Source organism: Pelodiscus sinensis, unplaced genomic scaffold, assembly GCF_049634645.1.
Source record: "Pelodiscus sinensis isolate JC-2024 unplaced genomic scaffold, ASM4963464v1 ctg144, whole genome shotgun sequence".
Taxonomy (NCBI): domain Eukaryota; kingdom Metazoa; phylum Chordata; order Testudines; family Trionychidae; genus Pelodiscus; species Pelodiscus sinensis.
The window spans coordinates 192,742-210,604 of record NW_027465974.1 but is presented as its reverse complement, the minus strand read 5'-3'; the positions used below and the strand labels follow the sequence as shown (position 1 = coordinate 210,604).

Genomic DNA, 17,863 nt, shown 5'->3' with positions numbered 1-17,863 from the left:
AGGCAAGGTGGGAGATGCCTCTGCCAAGCTCCCCGGGGGTGGGTGGGTGGGTGTGTGTGTGTGTAAGTGGTCCCCAGGTCCCCTGCCAGCACTGGCCCCACCTGGAAGCCCCTCAACCAACCCCTGGCTTGCCCTGTGAGGGGGGAGCAGAGGCAAGGACATTCCCTTCCCCCCTACCCCTGGCCTCTGCCCCACCCCAAGGGGGTAGGGACAGCAGCTGCCTCCCCAGGGGCTGCCAGCTGTGCACTGACGGGGGACACAGACACATGGACCCTGCAGTGCGGATGCCAAGCCTTTATTCCATGCCAGTTACAGATGTGGGGGGGGGGGCGCCGTTCACCCCCGGGTGGGCAGGTGACTCGAACGCGGGGGGGGGGGGGGGTTGTTGAACGCCCCGGCACGGCCAGGCAGCAGGATTTAAAGGGCCGGCGCGGGGCGGCTGCTGTGGGGGGCGCTCAGCTGCTCTCGTGCAGGGTGAGCCGGTCGAAGAGGTACTCGCCCAGCCCCGCCTCGGGCGCCCCCACGCGCTGCAGGTTGGTCACGTGGTCGCCCAGCTTCTTGATCAGCTTCACCTCCTCGTCCAGGAAGTGGGTCTCCAGGAAGTCACACATCTGGGGGGGGGGGGGGGGCGCAAGGGGATTGTTAGAGGCAGCCCCCTGGGTTCTCCCCCCACCCCAGCTCCAGGGGGCACCTGTGATTGGAGTTGGAGGGGGCGGGGAGCCAGGGCTCCTGGGTTCTCCCTCCAGCTTAGGGAGGAGAGTGGAGCCTAGTGGGGAGAGCCAGGGGGAGGCTGGGAGCCAGGCTTCTCTCTAGCTCAGGGAAGGGAGCGGGGCCTAGTGGTGGGAGCCAGGGGGAGGCTGGGAGCCAGGCTTCTCTCTAGCTCAGGGAAGAGAGCGGGGCCTAGTGGTGGGAGCCAGGGGGAGGCTGGGAGCCAGGCTTCTATCTAGCTCAGGGAAGGGAGCGGGGCCTAGTGGTGGGAGCCAGGGGGAGGCTGGGAGCCAGGCTTCTCTCTAGCTCAGGGAAGGGAGCGGGGCCTAGTGGTGGGAGCCAGGGGGAGGCGGGTCGCTGGGTCACTCACATGCGGGTCCGCGTGGCGCGTGGCCACCTGGTGCAGGTCCAGCAGGGCCTGGTTGACGGTTTTCTCCAGCTTCAGTGCAAAGTCCATGGCGGCCGCGCCATTCCCCCACTCGTCCTGCTCCGGTTTCTGGGGGGAGGGGAGGGTTAGGGCTGCATGGGGGGGAGGAGACGGGGTTCCCATGGTCCCCCCCATATCTGCTGCCCCCTCACCTGGATGTCCTGCAGGAGGACGCGCCCCCCGCGGCGGTTCTGGAAGCGCAGCAGCTGCTCCGCCTGCTCCCGCTTCTCGCCCGACAGGTGCCGGAAGAACTCGGAGAAATGGGCCAGAGCCACATCGTCCCGGTCAAAGAAATAGCCCTGGGGGGGGGGAGAGACAGTGAGGCCCCCAGATCCAGGCACCCCCCAACCACAGTAGCCCTGCTGCCCCCCCCCCCCCGTCCAGGCACCCCTCAACCCACCAGCCCTGCCCCCAGCCCCAGCAACCTGACCAACCCCCCCCCATCCAGGGACCCCCCCCCAAGCCCAGCAGCCCCATCCCCAGGGGAGCGCTCAGCCCTCCAGATCCAGGGCTCCCCCAACCCAACAGCCCCGCCCCCAGGGAGAGACTTGCCCTTTGGGCTGGGCAATTATTGGGGGGGGGGGAGAGCGGGGCTGGACTCTGCCCTGGGAGCGGCTGGTAAACAGCAGCGGTGGAGAGCGTGGGTCAGGGACACGCGCGGGGCGGGGGAGATGTCCCTGCGCTGGGGCGGACGCCCGGGCTCTCTCCGGCGCGGGGGGGGGGGGCGTGTCCCGGGCTCTCTCCGGCGCGGGGCTGGTGCGGGGGGGAGGGGGGGGTCCCGGGCTCTCTCCGGCGCGGGGCTGGTGCGGGGGGGAGGGGGGGTCCCGGGCTCTCTCCGGCGCGGGGCTGGTGCGGGGGGGAGGGGGGGTCCCGGGCTCTCTCCGGCGCGGGGCTGGTGCGGGGGGAGGAGGGGGGGTCCCGGGCTCTCTCCGGCGCGGGGCTGGTGCGGGGGGGGGGGGGTGTCCCGGGCTCTCTCCGGCGCGGGGCTGGTGCGGGGGGAGGAGGGGGGGGTCCCGGGCTCTCTCCGGCGCGGGGCTGGTGCGGGGGGGGGGGGGTGTCCCGGGCTCTCTCCGGCGCGGGGCTGGTGCGGGGGGAGGAGGGGGGGGTCCCGGGCTCTCTCCGGCGCGGGGCTGGTGCGGGGGGGGGGGGGGTGTCCCGGGCTCTCTCCGGCACGGGGCTGGTGCGGGGGGGGGGGGGGGTGTCCCGGGCTCTCTCCGGCACGGGGCTGGTGCGGGGGGAGGAGGGGGGGGTCCCGGGCTCTCTCCGGCGCGGGGCTGGTGCGGGGGGGGGGGGGGTGTCCCGGGCTCTCTCCGGCACGGGGCTGGTGCGGGGGGAGGAGGGGGGGGTCCCGGGCTCTCTCCGGCACGGGGCTGGTGCGGGGGGGGGGGGGGTGTCCCGGGCTCTCTCCGGCACGGGGCTGGTGCGGGGGGAGGAGGGGGGGTCCCGGGCTCTCTCCGGCGCGGGGCTGGTGCGGGGGGGGGGGGGTGTCCCGGGCTCTCTCCGGCACGGGGCTGGTGCGGGGGGGGGGGTGTCCCGGGCTCTCTCCGGCGCGGGGCTGGTGCGGGGGGAGGAGGGGGGGTCCCGGGCTCTCTCCGGCGCGGGGCTGGTGCGGGGGGAGGAGGGGGGGTCCCGGGCTCTCTCCGGCGCGGGGCTGGTGCGGGGGGAGGAGGGGGGGGTCCCGGGCTCTCTCCGGCGCGGGGCTGGTGCGGGGGGGGGGGTGTCCCGGGCTCTCTCCGGCGCGGGGCTGGTGCGGGGGTGGAGGGGGGGTCCCGGGCTCTCTCCGGCGCGGGGCTGGTGCGGGGGGAGGGGGGGGGTCCCGGGCTCTCTCCGGCGCGGGGCTGGTGCGGGGGGGGGAGGGGGGGTCCCGGGCTCTCTCCGGCGCGGGGCTGGTGCGGGGGCTCACCAGGGACACGTAGCTGTAGCTGGCCTGCAGCAGCTGGTTCACCAGGCGGTTGGTGCCCGCCTCGCTCTCGGAGTGGTAGTTCTGGCGGATCTGGGAGCTCATGATGTCCGGTGCGGGATGCTCGGTGCGGGATGCGCGGTGTCCGGTGCGGGATGCGCGGTGTCCGGTGCGGGATGCTCGGTGCGGGATGCGCGGTGTCCGGTGCGGGATGCGCGGTGTCCGGGGCGGGATGCTCGGTGCGGGATGCGCGGTGTCCGGTGCGGGATGCGCGGTGTCCGGTGCGGGATGCTCGGTGCGGGATGCGCGGTGTCCGGGGCGGGATGCGGGGCGGAGGCTCCGTTCAAACACTGTTGAAGCAAGAGCCGGGGAGCGGATGGGGGCTCTGGGGCTGGCGGGGCCCTTTATAGCCCCACGCTGGCTCCTCCCCCCAGCTGCGCAGCGCCAGGCACGCCCCACACTCGGAGGGGGGCGGGGCTGGGGGGCCCGGATACCCGGGCTCTCTCCCAGCTGTGGGTGGGGAGGGGGGCAGGATGCAGACCCCCCCCCAATCTGGCAGAAGGAGGCTGATGGGAGAGCTAGAGAAGCCCCCCGCCCCCCAGCTGCCCCCACCGTGACTCAGCACAAACCTTCCTAGCGCCCCACCCCCAGGGTGAGCTCAGCATGACTCAGCAACCCCTCCCCCCCCCCACCCCCCGCATGTGACCCCAGTGGGCTCCTGGCTCCTCGTCCCTCCCCGCGTCCCTGGGGTCAGGGCCTCTGAGTTCCTGTTTTCAGGACCCAGCCAGTCGGAGCCGGTTCCCTGGGGCTGGGCATGGGGCGGGGGAGGGGGTATGAGGGAGGGAACAGGCTGGGGGGTCAGTGGGTTCGGGGTTGGGCACTGGGGAGGGAGCCTCTTAAAGGGACCAGCTGGGGCTGGATCCATATGGGGGTTAGGAGAAGCTAGGTCCTGTTGGGGTCCCTGGGAGCTACTAGCTGGGTGGGATGGGGGGGCTGAGAGTGTCTAGGGGTGGCAGATGGCGTCTGAGGAGGGCAGGTGGGGCCTGAGGAAGGCTGGGGGTCTAGGGGAGGCGGGGGCAGGTGGGGTCTGGGGGAGGTCGGGGGTCTGGGGGAGGCGGGGGCAGGTGGGGTCTGGAGGAGGTCGGGGGTCTGGGGGAGGCGGGGGCAGGTGGGGTCTGGAGGAGGTTGGGGGTCTGGGGGAGGCGGGGGCAGGTGGGGTCTGGAGGAGGTTGGGGGTCTGGGGGAGGCGGGGGTAGGCAGGGTCTGGGGGAGGTGGTGAGGGGCAGGCAGGGGGGCGGGAAGGTCTGGGGTCTGGGGGAGGCGGGGGCAGGTGGGGTTTGGCGGGTGAGGGGCAGGCAGGGGGCGGGAGGGTCTGGGGTCCTGAGGAGGCGGGGGCAGGTGGGGTTTGGCGGGTGAGGGGCAGGCAGGGGGCGGGAGGGTCTGAGGTCTGGGGGAGGCGGGGGCAGGTGGGATCTGGAGGAGGTTGGGGGTCTGGGGGAGGCGGGGGTAGGTGGGGTTTGGTGGTGAGGGGCAGGCAGGGGGGCGGGGGATGGTTTTCTGCTGAGCTCAGCTTTCACGGGTCAGGCGGGCGAGGAGCCGGGTGCAGCAAAGGGGAAATGGGAGTCAAGTGGGACAGGGCAGGGCGGGGGCGGGGAGCCAGGACGTCTGGGTTCTCTCGCTGGGAGGGGGTGGAGTGTAGTGGGTAGAGCAGGGGGCTGGCAGCCGCTGCTGGTGCCCCCCACTCCCGCCCCGCAGCCCCCTGTATCACTGAGCTGTCAGGGAGTCAAGGGGCCCGGCGCCCCCACCCGCAGCCAGAGGGAACTCCCAGCCCCCCCCCCCGCCTTTGTCAGGCTTCCCCAGACACACGTTGTCACCTGGCGCCCCCCCGCCCGGGCTCAGGTTGCACAGGGTGGGGGCCGGGTGTCCCGCGGGCGGCTGGGGCAGCCTCCCTCCGTGGGCGGCGCAGGGGGCTGCCCCGTGAGTCTGAACCGGCCTGTGGCACCTTGGAGAGGCACCAACAGTCAGGGCTCCTGGGTGTGAGGCAGGGCCAGTGCCGGGCGGGTGGCTGGGCTTGGGCAGGGGGCTGTGGAGGATCCCGCTGGCGGCCCAGGACAGTGGCCAAACCGGTTCTCCTGGTTAAGGGCAGAGCCGGGCGTGTGCCGGGGAAGGGTCAGTGTGGGGCTGGCACCAGAGGGAGAGAGGCTCAGGGCTCAGGGCCAGGCTCACTACCTCACCACCCTGGACCTCACCAGGGGCTACTGGCAGGAGCCGCTAGCCGCTGAAATCGGCGTTTATCACCCCGGTGGGGCTCTGCGACTTCCTGGTCTTGCCCTTCCAGCGCCGGTGGACCAGCTGCTGCGGGGGATGGAGTTTGCCCTAGCGTACACCGATGCTAGTTGTGTCTGCAGCCAGTCCTGGGAGGGCCACATGGCCCAGGTCAGCCAGGTACCGGAGCGGCTGCGGGAGGCTGGCCTGACTGTAAAGGCTGGGAAGTGCAAGGTCGGGATGGCCGAGGTGTCCTACCTGGGCCGTGAGGTGGGGAGCGGCTGCTTGAAGCCAGAGCTGGCCAAGGTGGAGGCCATCGGAGACTGGCCGGTTCCCCAGACCAAGGTGCAGGTCCAGGCTTTCCTTGGGATGGCAGGCTAGGGGCTGAGACATCCTGGCCCCGAATCCTGTAATCGCACCACGTCTGTGCTGCGCTGTATCCTGGAGCAGCAATAAACCCCTCTGTTCTATTGCGAGCGGAATCTGTGCTTGCTGCTACGGGGGGAGCAGGATGGGGGAGCCCCGACGCGCCGTCACACTGGGCAGCCCACGTCCTCGGCGGGGCCGGAGGGCAAGTAACAGACTCCACGAGCCGTCGGTAGCAGCACCTGCCGTGTAGGGCCCGGGCTCACGAGGCTCGCTGCCGGGGCTGGGTGAGCTTGCTGTGTGGAAAGGCGGATGTTACAGGCAGGGGAAATTGGCTTTGTAACGTGCCAGCTGGCGAATGTCCAGTCAAGGCCAGGGTCAGGGTGGGTGTCACACCTGAAACTCCCATCCCCAGCCAGGCACCAGTGTTGGGCACCCAGCGAGACGCCGCCCAGACGGGTCCGGCTGCAGCTTGTTCAGAGCCCACCCCAGGGCCGGGCGTCCGTCCGTCCGGGCGTGCGGTGCTGCAGCTCCTTGCCCCCGTACCCCACGGGGTGTCGCTCCCCCTTTCCGCCCTCCCACCCAGCCTGGCTCTGGGGTGCCGGGGAAGGCCAGGGAGGACGTGTCAGGCTGGCTTCCTGGCCCTGGGGCCCTGGCACAGAGCCCCCCAGTCCGGTCCAGCCCCCCTTCTCACGCAGCGCCAGTCATGCAACGCTCCAGTCATCGCAAGAGATGGGCTCTGCCCAGGACTGCGCGTGATCCCACCTACGTGTGGTGCGAGGCTGTAACGTGCTGCCGGACTATTGGTGGTTTTGTAAGTTTGTCCGGCTCCCGACTCGCTCGGCTCCCCCCTGGAGCTCTGGACACGAGCACTGTCCGTGCGAACCAGGGCCGAGCCCTCCACCCCCTCTGCAGCGGGACCCAGGTGCGGGAAGGCGGCCGGCATCTGCCACAGCCTCCCCCCGGCCCCATAGAACACCTGGGGGGGGGCAGGGGGGGAGCATGATTGTGCACCCCAGCTCCAGCAGCATTGCCAGAGACCCACGGGCCCCAGGGCCGCGCTGTTTCCCGTTCCTAATGGCTTGTGAACACACAATAATTAGCCCTGAGGTTGGCTCATCCGGCACCTGAGTGCTAACGAGCTCTGTGGCCGGAGGCGTTGCTAGGAGGGCCACACGCTCTTCCAGCCCATAACGAGCCTCAGAGGGGAGACCAGCTGGGCGGGGAGAAGTTTCTTCTCCGGCCTGTTGTGAGCTGCATGTCCCAGAGGGGCCAGCCCTGTGACAAAGTGGCGAGCGGGTTCCTTGTCACGTCACGTGTGAGTTCCACTGGCCTGGACTAACCCCGGCTGCGTGCCTCAGTTTCCCTGGCATGGCCCCAGTCCCTAGCTGGGGGCAGGAATTCCCCGGCTGGCTGATGCAGTCTGTAACCTGAGCCTGGGAAGGGGTGGATCCAGGTGACACCTTTTGCCCCTGGGAGCTGGAAAAAGGCCAGAGGCAAGACTGGCTGCAGAGCGTGTGTTTGTCTCCCGGGCTTAGGGGGCAGGGAGGGGAGCCAGGGCCTGGCTCTGGGCCCCTCTCCCCAAGCTGGCTTGGACTGGCTGCTCCTGGTTCCTGCGCTGACAAGTCTGTTCTACGCTGTGTCCCTGTCGCCAACTAAACCTGTTCTCCCGGCTGGCGGGGAGTCATCTCTGGCGGCACATTGGGGGGGGGGGGTGACTCCCCCACCCTTCGGTGACACGGAGCCAGCACCCGGCTGAGCCCAAGCTGATGTACCCAGGACATTGTGACCCTCCTCGCCCCAGACACTGGGGGTGATGTGAGCTGGAAGGATCGAAGGTCCCCACCCGTCCCCCAGAAGCAGCCGCGGCCTGGGTGCCATGTAGGGGTGACCCCTCCCCCAAATCTGCTGTGGTCAGCATGGGCGGGGGGCTGGGCAGGGGCCCTGACAGTAGAGGAGGGGCAGCGGGGGGCTGGGCAGTGTAGGGTGTGCAGGCTGGTGGGGATGGGGGCAGCTGCCAGGGAGGGGAGGCAGGGTAGAGGAGGCAGGGTGTGTGTGTGGGGCGGGGACCGTGCCACGAACCCGCCTGGCTGGAGGCCTCCCTGTCAGACCCACCACAGGCCCCCTGGGTGCCCACGTTCTCCTGTTACGGCTGGTTACAAACGCCCGCCCTGGTGAAACGTGTGAACCCACGTGAGCGCAGCAGACAATGCCAGCGGCCACAGCGCCCCGGGACCGAACTCACAGTCCATTCTCGTCCATGTCACAGCCCTCGGATTTGGAAACAGGTCAGTTGCACCGTTTCAGGTGTTTCCCTATGAGGAAGGGAGGTTCACAAACCGCCTGCAGGGCGCTTGCCATATTGCCACCCTCACTTCTGTGCTGCCTTCACGGCTGGTGCTCCCCAGAGTGGTTTCACAGAGAAGGGCTTATTTCACCACTGTGACACGTTTTTCACAGCTGTGAAACTGGCAGGGCCCAATGAATTAGAAGTGGGCAGAGTTATCGGTCATAGATGTGAACAGACATTTACCTGTGCCAGGAAAGACACTGGAGCAAGTAATTAAGGAAATCATCTGCAAACACCTGGAAGATAATAAGGTGACAGGTAACAGGCAGCATGGATCTGTAAAGAACAAATCATGTCAAACTAATCTGATGTATTCTTTGATAGGATAACGAGTCTGGTGGATAAGGGAGAAGCGGTGGATGTGGTATATCTAAACTTTAGCAAGGGATATGATACAGTCTTGCATGATCTTCTTATCAATAAACTAGGCAAATACAACCTAGATGGGGCTGCTCTAAGGTGGGTGCATAACTGGCTGGATAATCGTTCTCAGAGAGTAGTTATTAACGGTTCACAATCCTGCTGGAAGGGCATAACAAGTGGGGTTCTGCAAGGGTCTGTTTTGGGACCAGTTCTGTTCACTATCTTCATCAACGATTTAGATATTGGCATAGAGAGGACGTAGATGATACCAAGCTGGGAGGGGTTGCAACTGCTTTGGAGGACAGGGTCATATTTCAAAATGATCTGGACAAACTGAGAAATGATCTGAGGTAAACAGGATGAAGTTTAATAAAGACACATGCAAAATACTCCACCTAGGAAGGAACAATCCGTTCCACACACACAGAATGGGAAGCGACTGTCTAGGAAGGAGTCCTGCAGAAAGGGATCTAGGGGTCATAGTGGACCACAAGCTAAATATGAGCCAAATATGATGCTGTTGCAAAAAAAGCAAACATGATTCTGGGCTGCATGAACAGGCGTATTGTGAGCAAGACACGAGAAGTTATTCTTCCACTCTACTCTGCGCTGATTAGGCCTTAATTGGAGTATTGTGTCCAGTTCTGGGCACCACATTTCAAGAAAGATGAGGAGAAACTGGAGAAGGTCCAGAGAAGAGCAACAAGAATGATCAAAGGTCTAGAGAACATGAGCTATGAAGGAAGACTGTAAGAATTGGGCTGGTTTAGTTTGGAAAGGAGAAGACTGAGAGGGGACATGAGAGCGGTTTTCAGGTATCTAAAAGGGTGTCACAAGGAGGAGGGAGAAAACTTGTTCTCCTTGGCCTCTGAGGACAGGACAAGAAGCAATGGGCTTAAACTGCAGCAAGGAAGGTTGAGGTTGGACAGTAGGAAAAACTTCCTGTCAGGGTGGTTAAACACGAATAAGTTGCCCAGGGAGGTTGTGGAATCTCCGTCTCTGGAGATATTTAAGAGCAGGTTGAATAGACATTTCTCAGGGATGGTCTGACAGTCCTGGGACCTGCTGTGAGGGCCGGGGACTGGACTCGATGACCCTCGCGGTTCCTTCCAGTTCTAGCGTTCTAGGATTGAGTGGACTTGTCCGCGCGGTTTGGTTTTTGCGGTAACAAAATTTTAAAAATCCACACTTGTAAGTTGCACGTTCCGGATAAGCAGCTTGCACGACAGCACTTGTGCGAGATGGACTGGAAAACACGATTACTCGTGTTATTTTTTTTTCTTTCCAGTGCAAGTGTTTCTCTCCAAGGAGGCCCAGGGAAGTGCTGCCCAGGGCATTGGGTTGCCTTCGAAATCAACACTTGGGGAGAGGCAGAACGCCCCAGCCCAGTGTTGGTATCACGTCTCGGGGGGGCCGGTTCTTGTGAACAGCCCCTTACAACGGCAATTCATTGTGGCCAATTGTTTCGATCAAGGTTCTTGGTTCTGAGTCCATCCTGTGAGTAACTGGGATTCCGCGACAGCCCTGGTTATTTGGTTAGTTTTCTTTTCCATTCATGATTTTTTTCGGGGAGAGGGGATATACTCATGTCCCCTCCCCCGGCCTTCGTCCCTGCAGAGTGGAGGGCGTTGGGTAGTGCCCCTCCCGTCCATACACTGGGGTCTCTGCTGCAGAGGGGGGCGGTGGCTCCGTTCCAGACGGGGGGGGGGGGGGTTTCTGCCCCCCCTAGGCGGAGGAGGGGAGGTAGCTGAGGATGGAGTCCTGCCAAACAGAGGTGGGGGGGTGAGTGACAGAGGTCTGTGACCCCACCCACCCACAGAGCCCCCAACACCCACATGAGGGGGTAGATGGCGGAGGGAGGCGGGGGGTTGTGGGTGGAGGGAGGCGGTCTCTGCAGGGTGGGGGGGGAGGGGGCTCCACACTCACCCAGCCCCCCTGGTGTTGAATCCAGGGGGTGATCCGTTCCCATAGGAAGTTCAAGGCCCAGTCGACCAAGGTCCGGATACAGTCAGACCTGCTCAGAGCCTGAGGGAGCGATGGGGGGAGGGGGGGGGGAGGTGAAACAGCAACCTGGGATCCCAGCCCCTCTGCCCTCAGGAGTCCTGGCTCCCAGCCTCCCCTTGCCCCCCCCCCTTACTCCTCCCAGCATCCGGCACCAGCCCCCGGCTCACCTGGGCGATGACTCGGTAGGTGAAGTAGAAGAAGACCACGACTCTCCCCCAGTTGATGCCGTCTTCGAACACCTGCTCTGAGATTGTAGCCAGCGCCGGCAGGGGGGGCTGTCCCGCCACACACTGCACCAGGCTGCAGGGACAGGGCAGCAGCTGTGGGTCAGAGTGAGGGGCGCCGGCGGGCTGGGGGGGGCTGTGGGTCAGAGTGAGGACGCTGCCTGGGCTGGGGGGGGCCTGTGGGTTGGGGTGAGGGCGCTGCCCAGGCTGGGGGGGCTGAGGGTCGCAATAAGGGGCACTGCCAGGGCTGGGGGGGCAGCTGCAGGTTGGGGTGAGGAGCGCTGCCTGGGTTGGAGGGGCTGTGGGTCAGGTGTGTGGGCGTGGCCCTGGCAGGAGGGGGCTGCGGGTTGGAGTGAGGGGCGGTGCCCAGGCTGGGGTGGGGGCTGAGGGTTGGGGCGCTGCCCAGGCTGGGGGGGCTGCGGGTCGGGGTCCTCTCACCTGTCAATCTCGGGGTTCTGGCTCAGGCTCCCCCAAATCCGGTGCAGACACTGGCGCAGGGAGGTGACCTGGGGCCCGTCGGGGGTGCCCTCACCCCCCAGCTGCTCCATGGTGACTGGGGGGCTGGGGCGGGGCCCCGGGTCCTGCTGCTGGAGCAGCGACAGGACGAAGCTGGAACAGAAGCAGTGAGGGGGAGGGGGGTTACTGGGCCCCGTGTGACAGGGATGTTAGGGGAGGGGCTCAGGGGGAGGAGGTACAGGGGGGAATGGTGGGGGAGGGGCGCTGGGGGGGACACCCGCAGAGAAGGGGTGCAGGGGTGACTGGTGGGGAGGACGGCGGGGATGGGGGCGGGGCCCTGCAGGGGGCGGGGCGAGGATTTGGGGGCGGAGCTCAGGGAACCCGTTCCCGGGGGGGGGGGGGGTCCCCACTTACCCGCGGAGCAGGGACGCCCCGATGCGCTTGATGCAGGAAACGCTCTCGGCACCTCAAAGGGGAGAAACTTCGTGGGTCTCCCCGCACAGAACCCAGGCGGCCGGGCTCCCCCCCCCCGGGATAGAACCCAGGCGCCCGGGCTCCCCCCCCCGGGATAGAACCCAGGCGCCCGGGCTCCCCCCCCCCGGGATAGAACCCAGGCGGCCGGGCTCCCCCTCCCCGGGCTAGAACCCAGGCGGCCGGGCTCCCCCCCCCCGGGATAGAACCCAGGCGCCCGGGCTCCCCCCCCCGGGATAGAACCCAGGCGCCCGGGCTCCCCCCCCCCGGGATAGAACCCAGGCGGCCGGGCTCCCCCTCCCCGGGCTAGAACCCAGGCGGCCGGGCTCCCCCCCCCCGGGATAGAACCCAGGCGCCCGGGCTCCCCCCCCCCCCCCCCGGGATAGAACCCAGGCGGCCGGGCTCCCCCCCCCCGGATAGAACCCAGGCGCCTGGGCTCCCCCCCCCCCCCGGGATAGAACCCAGGCGCCTGGGCTCCCCTCCCCCCGGATAGAACCCAGGCGGCCGGGCTCCCCCCCCCCCGGATAGAACCCAGGCGCCTGGGCTCCCCCCCCCCCCCCCGGGATAGAACCCAGGCGCCTGGGCTCCCCCCCCCCCCGGGATAGAACCCAGGCGGCCGGGCTCCCCCCCCCCCACCAAGTTTTCGGACTTCACGGTGTGAAATGAAAGCTCCGCCCCCGCTCCTACCGGTGGGGGAGGGTCGAGCAGGGACACGAGCAACCGGGGGGGCCCCCGCTTGGTGCGTCTCCATCCCGCCGTCTCTCCTGCCCCCCTCCCCGGACATTGCAGGGCAGGATCCGCCCAGCGCTGCACGTGTCCTGTCCCGGGCCAGGCGCCAGGATGCCTGGGTTCCCGGCCCGCGGGAGGGGGGGCTGGGAGCAAGGACTCCTGGGTTCTCTCCTGTTCGCTGTGGGGGCAGGTGACATCCCGGGGTTGGGGGTGGGGGAGGGGCGCTGCGGGGCGCTGCAGGGCGGGAGCGAGGGGGGAAACGGGCCAGCTGAAGTCCCGGGTTCCCACCCTCCCTCCCCTCTCTGGCCTGTGGCAGATTCCCATAGGAAACGCCCCACACTGGGTGAGTGGAGGGGGAAGAATTCTCCGGTGGGCACGGCCAGGCCTGCGGGTGCCCGGGAACAGAGCAAAGCACCATTGTGCCAACCTCGTGCATCGCACAGTAGTGAACAGGGACTGGGGGCGCTCAGCCAGGGGAGCCAGGGCACTTTCGGGCACCCGGCCAGGCCGGTGCTGCTGTCAGCGCACCCTGCCTGGGCTGAGCCCGTGCCGCTCTCCAGGCCAGGCAGGGTCAAACCGCAACAGGCTGCCCTGGGCCAGGCCCAAGTGCGTTTGGGCGGCTGAGTCTGCGGGAGAAGCTTGGGGATGCCAGAGGAACGCTGCCCAGCGGTGGAAAGAAAAGGCCCCACGGAGCCGTTAGCACCTCGCCCGGTAAACCAGGGCCCCAAAGCCACCACCCCCAGCTGGGTGGCAGCGATTAGGCCCCAGTGGTGACCAACGCAGAGGGAGGACCTGCTGACACAAATAGAAGCCGGCCCTGTCTGCCAAGCACCGCTGGGGGAACTTCACCACTTGGGTGCCCTGCAGGACCTGGCCGCGGGGGCTAGGCCCCTGGGGCACCAGGCTCTGGGGCCACGCTAGCACCAAGAGGGGAATCCAAGCGTTGGAAGGAAGACGCGGCCAGTGTGCTCGGCCCGTGCCAATCAGTCCTACGAATAAACCGCGGTAGGGGACATGGACGGTTGGTTTGTCTGTGGGGCGGCTCAGCCCCCTGGGCACACACAGCAGAATCACACCTGGAAATCAGATGGCGCAGCCGTGAACCCGGCAACCAACGCGGTCACACGCAAGGCATTGGGAAGGCCAACAGGAGAGAACGCCTAACAGCCTAGGGCCGGCCCTAGGGGGCCCCAGGACTCCTGGGTCTGGGAGGGGCCCCAGTCTGAGCAGGGTGACTGGCACTAGCATACTGCTGCAGCTGGGGCGTTCACCCTTTCTTAGCTGTCTGCTCCCCCATCTCGTGGTGCTGGGCTCCAGCCAGGAGCCAGCCTCCAGGGGCCTGCGGAACTACCTGCTACCAGCTTCTTCTGGGACCAAAAAGCCAGCCCCAGCTTCGGGGCAGAGAAATTCCTATTCACTTGCTGTGCTGAAGGGAGCCCCTGCCCCACCCCCAGCTGTGGGGGGCCAGGATACTGGGGTTGATGGGTCCACGTGTGACCCACTGCAGGGGGCCCCAGGGTGAAGTCATGTCCTGCCAGCCAGGGCCACTGCCCAGGGGAAACTGGCAGCATGTGTCTGTCGTTCCCCACCCTCCACACAAGAGCCAACCAGCTCCCCCAGCTTTGTCCTTCGAGTTTATTGATTTTACACACAACCCAACACCCTGGTATCAAAACAGCCACCCTACAAAAAGTTACAAAGGAGGGATTTTGAATGCAGAGACCCCAGTGATGGGCAAGAGGAGACGACGGACGCAGTGGGGGGGGGGGGGGGTTGTTGAATAGAAATACAAAAGGGATATAAAAAAAAAAATCAAGAGTCCAGAGGCACCAGCAGGCCCCCAGCTCCCCAGGAACCCCCCCCCCCCATTCTGATCCAGGGAGCACAGCCACTAGTCAGGGTGGGGGGGAGCCGGGACAGCCTGTGGATACAGGAGAGCTCTGGGCAGAAAGTCAGTGCATGCGGCTGGGGGGGGGGGGGGGGCAGGGATTGGAATGAGGTCAAAATTACATCATTTCCCTCAAATTCATTACATCACCTATTAGCCCCACCCCACTTGTGACATCATCCACCCAACCCACAACCATTACATCACCTCTCCCAGTTAGCCCCGCCCCATGACATCATCTCCCCAGCCCTCAGGTCTCACCCCATCAATCCTGCCACTAACCCCGCCCCCACCTTGACATCACCTACTCCCTCCCGCCCCCCTAATTTTTTCAAGTACAGCCCCTCCTCCGCCCCCCCCAGCAATTCAAGCAGTGTGAGCTGCCCCAAGCCCTCAGGGAGGCAGCCCCACTCCAGGCTGTGGGGCACCTGCAACTCCCCAGACCCCGGCCTGGTGTGCGCAAGGGGGCAGCTCCAGCTGTGCCAGAAACCCCTGGCAGCACATGCTGGGGGAGGGGGTCACACCAGCTGCTCGCCTTACCACATATCAGCCTTTCTGGGGAACTGGGCTCCACTCCCCCAGCTGCAGCTGGGAGCAGCGTGGACCCAAACCCTCCAGGCGACTCCCCCAAACCAGCAGCTGCCGGCGGGGTACACAGGGGCAATCCGGCCAAATCAGGGAGTGACTCCCTGCCCCCCCAAGTTTACCCCACTAGTTAAGAGGGGCAGGGCTGCTTGGGAAGGGGGCCAGCCCCCATATAAGCCCTTGCCCCCCCCATACCTGAGAACACACATTGGTTTACAAACAGTATTAAGTTAGTTACAGGACAAAGGTGAAGGGGGTGGGACTCCCAGCCCCCTCTCTGCCTCCTGGAAGCCATGGGGGGGGGGGGTTATGGCAGCCCCCCAGGGGGTAGTGGTGGGAGAGGCGGGGAGACAGAGCCAGTCCCCTCCCCCATTACAGTACTGCTTTGAGTGCTCTATAAAAGAATTCCCCTGTCCCAGCCCGCTTCCCCCCCCCCACCCAACCAGGCACCAGCAAGACTCTGATGGGGCCCTAAGGCCACTGTGGCCGGTGGGGGCAGCTGCGTTTCTGTTTACACCCCAAGGAGGGGCTTTGCACTGGGGGGGGGGGTGTGCAGGAGGCCAGGGGCACCCTGGTAGAGCTGCCAGGCTAGAGAAAAGCCCGGGGAGGGGTGGCCCTGCCCACCCGGGGCCCTGCCAGCAGAGGGGAACTCAGAAAGGGGCCCCCAGGCGGGTGTTTCAGCGACAGAAGGCGAGTCTGCCAGGCCCCCCCCCCCCCCGGGACAACTCCAGCCTGGGCAGCTTATGGGCTGCGAGGCCACAGCCCCGAGCGGAACGCATCTCGCTGCAGGAATCCAGGCCGGCACTGGGGCGATCAAGGCCTCAAGTCTGCACCCGCCCCCCGATGCAGGGGGGTGTCCTGCCCCACGGAGCAGCTGTGCCACCCCCCAGCGAGTCGGTCCAGGTCCAGGAGGTGCAGGCCAGGCTGAGGAATCCGATGCGCGGTCCCGAGAGGTTTGTTTGAGTGGAGCACAAGGCACGAGGAGCTGCGAGAGCGCGCAGCCTGGGCCAGGGAGCCCAGCACAGTCCGTCCAGTCGTGGGGTGCCGCGGAGCGCACCCCACCCCACCCTAGGACATCTTCCAGATGGTGAGGGAGGCGGTGAGGACTCCGGCGGCGAAGATGGTGATGGTCTGCCAGGTGGGCGTGCCGAAGTAGGAGAGGAGGCCGTCCTGGGGGGTGGGGGGTGCAAAGGGACTTGCTGAACTGTTGCATGCATGAGACGGACGTGCGGCTGGCTCTAGCACCACACAACCCGTTTGGGGGTGGCTGGGGGCAGCAGAGTCTAGTAGGTTTGGAATCGGGCTGGGAGCCAGGACTCCTGGGTTCTCTCCCTGGCTCTGAGAGGGGAGCGGGAGCTAGTGGTTAGGGGGGGGCGGGGAACCAGGACTCCAGGGTGCTGTCCCCAGCTTTGTGAAGCCATGGGGCTGTATGGGGGCAGGGCAGGAGTCTCAAGGCCGGGGGTTCACAGTGGTGGGGCAGGGGAGAAGTAGCGCCTGGGTTGGAAGACACACTTGCATGCAGCCTGGGAAGCATCAGAGGGAGGGAAGGGCACCGGCCGGACTCACCCATCCTCCTTGGGCCTGGATCCAGGCCAGCACGTGGTCCCGCAGGTACTCCAACGTCCAGCCCACAATGGTTCGCACCAGCTCTGGGACTTTGGTGCAGAGAGCCTAGGGGGAGAAGGGGGGGGGGGATCAGGGCGGCAGGGGAAACAATGGGGCTATATGGGTGCTAGGGCAGGGGTCTCAAGGCTGAGGGAGGGTTTCATGGGGCAGAGCAGGGGGTCTCACAGCTGGGGGCAGAGAAGGAGTTTCATGGCTGGGGGAGAGGGTAGCATTGGGGCTGTAGGGGAGCAAAGATTTCAAGAGGGGGTTTCATAGTAAGGGGCCGGGGAGAAATCTCACAGGTGGGGGAACGGGTGGCAGTGAGGCTGTACAGGGGATGGCAGGGCAAAGGTAGCAGCAGGGCATTATGGGGGAGTGGGGCAGGGGTTTCACACTTAGGAAGAAGGGGGGGGGGTCCTTCCAGCTGCCCCACCTTGAGCACCAGCTTGCAGGCGAAGTAGAAAAGCGCCACCACGCGGCCCCAGTTGAAGGTCCCATCGGAGAACATCTCGGCCGCCACGCGGAAGAAGACTTCCTTGGGGGCGTGCGCCCCCACTCGGTCAATCATACTGCAGGGGATGGATAGTTAGAGTTGGAGGGGAAGGGGGCAAACAAACCCGGGGGCAGGCGTTACCCCTCGACAGGAGGCGGGGATCACGACCGTGAGGGTGGGACAAGGAATCGGACACTGGGACGAGGGGGAAAAGCCTGCCTCAGTTTCCCCACGAGGACACAGGGATACTGTGAGGGGAGCATCATGCAAAAAGGGTCCAGACTTGGGGCGGGGGGGGGGGGGATCCTAGGAGGCAGGCAGACGAGGTGAGACCCGGGGGGGGCCGGCTGGAGCAGGAGGGGGGGTCTCGCCCCCACCTCTGCAGCTCCGTGTTGCTGTCCAGCTCGTCGCCGATGCGCCGCAAGCACTCGCTGAGCCGCTTGGTGTTCTCGTCGCAGGGGGGGGGCTCCGGCCCCCCCAGCTCCGCCCGGCTCAGCTCCACGGCCTGCGAGTCCCCGCAGCGCTGGACCCGGTCCCGGATGAACCTGGGGGGGGGGGGGACAGTCAGCCTGGCCCCGAGACACAGCCCCCCCGCCCCGCTCACCCCCCCCGGCCCCGCCCCCCCGCCCCGCTCACCCCCCCCGGCCCCGCCCCCCCGCCCCGCTCACCCCTGCAGCAGCACCGCTCCCGTCTGCAGGATCTGGTCCGACGTGGCCCCTGCAGGGAGAGACCCCGGATCAGGGCCCGGCCCAGGGCCCCGCAGCGCCGGGCCGGGCCGAGCCCCGCCCCCCGCCGCCGGGCCGAGCCCCGCCCCCACTCACCGCCGCCGCCGCCGCCGCCGCCCACCCCGCCCGGAGCCGCCGCCATCGCTGCGCCCACGTGACCGCGCGGCCACCGGGCTCACGTGACCCGGCGCGCGCGCGCGCGCGGGGGGGGTGTCCCCCGGCCCGGAAGTGACGTCACCTCCGCGGGCACTGGAGAGGACAGAGGCACGTGGGGATCCGACCCAGCCCCGCCCTCTTGTGACCT

The 17,863-nt window shown here is 66.7% G+C and overlaps 3 protein-coding genes across 7 annotated transcripts; all 3 read right to left on the bottom strand.

The window, feature by feature from the left end:
* Window positions 1-279: 279 nt before the first annotated feature.
* Window positions 280-3,410, bottom strand: LOC142825604 (ferritin light chain, oocyte isoform-like). 3 transcript variants are annotated; one of them, XM_075917528.1, is made up of 6 exons: window positions 3,363-3,410; window positions 3,195-3,271; window positions 3,039-3,159; window positions 1,288-1,434; window positions 1,079-1,204; window positions 280-611 (listed from the first exon to the last, which is right to left on the bottom strand). In XM_075917528.1, the coding sequence occupies exons 3-6, from the start codon at window positions 3,138-3,140 to the stop codon at window positions 456-458; spliced, it is 531 nt and encodes a 176-aa protein (XP_075773643.1). In that variant the 5' UTR covers window positions 3,141-3,159; window positions 3,195-3,271; window positions 3,363-3,410; the 3' UTR covers window positions 280-455. The 3 variants fall into 3 exon arrangements, with proteins under 3 accessions (XP_075773643.1, XP_075773644.1, XP_075773642.1); XM_075917529.1 differs by lacking the exon at window positions 3,363-3,410 and having other exon boundaries at window positions 3,039-3,144; window positions 3,215-3,251; XM_075917527.1 differs by lacking the exon at window positions 3,363-3,410 and having other exon boundaries at window positions 3,039-3,258.
* A 5,315-nt stretch (window positions 3,411-8,725) lies between these two features.
* On the bottom strand, window positions 8,726-12,379 carry LOC142825602 (apoptosis regulator BAX-like). The gene is made up of 6 exons (XM_075917521.1): window positions 12,222-12,379; window positions 11,478-11,529; window positions 11,046-11,216; window positions 10,551-10,683; window positions 10,306-10,404; window positions 8,726-10,140 (listed from the first exon to the last, which is right to left on the bottom strand). Exons 1-6 carry the CDS (start codon window positions 12,316-12,318, stop codon window positions 10,105-10,107), a joined length of 588 nt encoding a protein of 195 aa, XP_075773636.1. The 5' UTR covers window positions 12,319-12,379; the 3' UTR covers window positions 8,726-10,104.
* Window positions 12,380-15,127: 2,748 nt separating this feature from the next.
* On the bottom strand, window positions 15,128-17,748 carry LOC106732608 (apoptosis regulator BAX-like). 3 transcript variants are annotated; one of them, XM_075917522.1, is made up of 6 exons: window positions 17,656-17,748; window positions 17,503-17,551; window positions 17,212-17,379; window positions 16,775-16,910; window positions 16,303-16,407; window positions 15,128-15,906 (listed from the first exon to the last, which is right to left on the bottom strand). In XM_075917522.1, the coding sequence occupies exons 1-6, from the start codon at window positions 17,699-17,701 to the stop codon at window positions 15,805-15,807; spliced, it is 606 nt and encodes a 201-aa protein (XP_075773637.1). In that variant the 5' UTR covers window positions 17,702-17,748; the 3' UTR covers window positions 15,128-15,804. The 3 variants fall into 3 exon arrangements, with proteins under 3 accessions (XP_075773637.1, XP_075773639.1, XP_075773640.1); XM_075917524.1 differs by having other exon boundaries at window positions 17,659-17,743; XM_075917525.1 differs by having other exon boundaries at window positions 17,662-17,735.
* Between the last annotated feature and the right edge of the window lie 115 nt (window positions 17,749-17,863).

What these genes read in the sequence shown, in the direction of transcription:
- LOC142825604 (XM_075917528.1), bottom strand. Translation starts at nt 3,140, where the DNA reads ATGAGCTCCCAGATCCGCCAGAACTACCACTCCGAGAGCGAGGCGGGC. An exon ending in GCTACAGCTACGTGTCCCTG is followed by an intron (nt 1,435 to 3,038) that starts GTGAGCCCCCGC and finishes CCCCCCCCCCAG; the next exon opens with GGCTATTTCTTTGACCGGGA. An exon ending in TCCTCCTGCAGGACATCCAG is followed by an intron (nt 1,205 to 1,287) that starts GTGAGGGGGCAG and finishes CCCTCCCCCCAG; the next exon opens with AAACCGGAGCAGGACGAGTG.
- LOC142825602 (XM_075917521.1), bottom strand. Translation starts at nt 12,318, where the DNA reads ATGTCCGGGGAGGGGGGCAGGAGAGACGGCGGGATGGAGACGCACCAA. An exon ending in TGCTCGACCCTCCCCCACCG is followed by an intron (nt 11,530 to 12,221) that starts GTAGGAGCGGGG and finishes CTCCCCTTTGAG; the next exon opens with GTGCCGAGAGCGTTTCCTGC. An exon ending in GGGGCGTCCCTGCTCCGCGG is followed by an intron (nt 11,217 to 11,477) that starts GTAAGTGGGGAC and finishes CTTCTGTTCCAG; the next exon opens with CTTCGTCCTGTCGCTGCTCC.
- LOC106732608 (XM_075917522.1), bottom strand. Translation starts at nt 17,701, where the DNA reads ATGGCGGCGGCTCCGGGCGGGGTGGGCGGCGGCGGCGGCGGCGGCG. An exon ending in GGAGCGGTGCTGCTGCAGGG is followed by an intron (nt 17,380 to 17,502) that starts GTGAGCGGGGCG and finishes CCCCCCCCCCAG; the next exon opens with GTTCATCCGGGACCGGGTCC. An exon ending in CCTGCAAGCTGGTGCTCAAG is followed by an intron (nt 16,408 to 16,774) that starts GTGGGGCAGCTG and finishes TTCTCCCCCTAG; the next exon opens with GCTCTCTGCACCAAAGTCCC.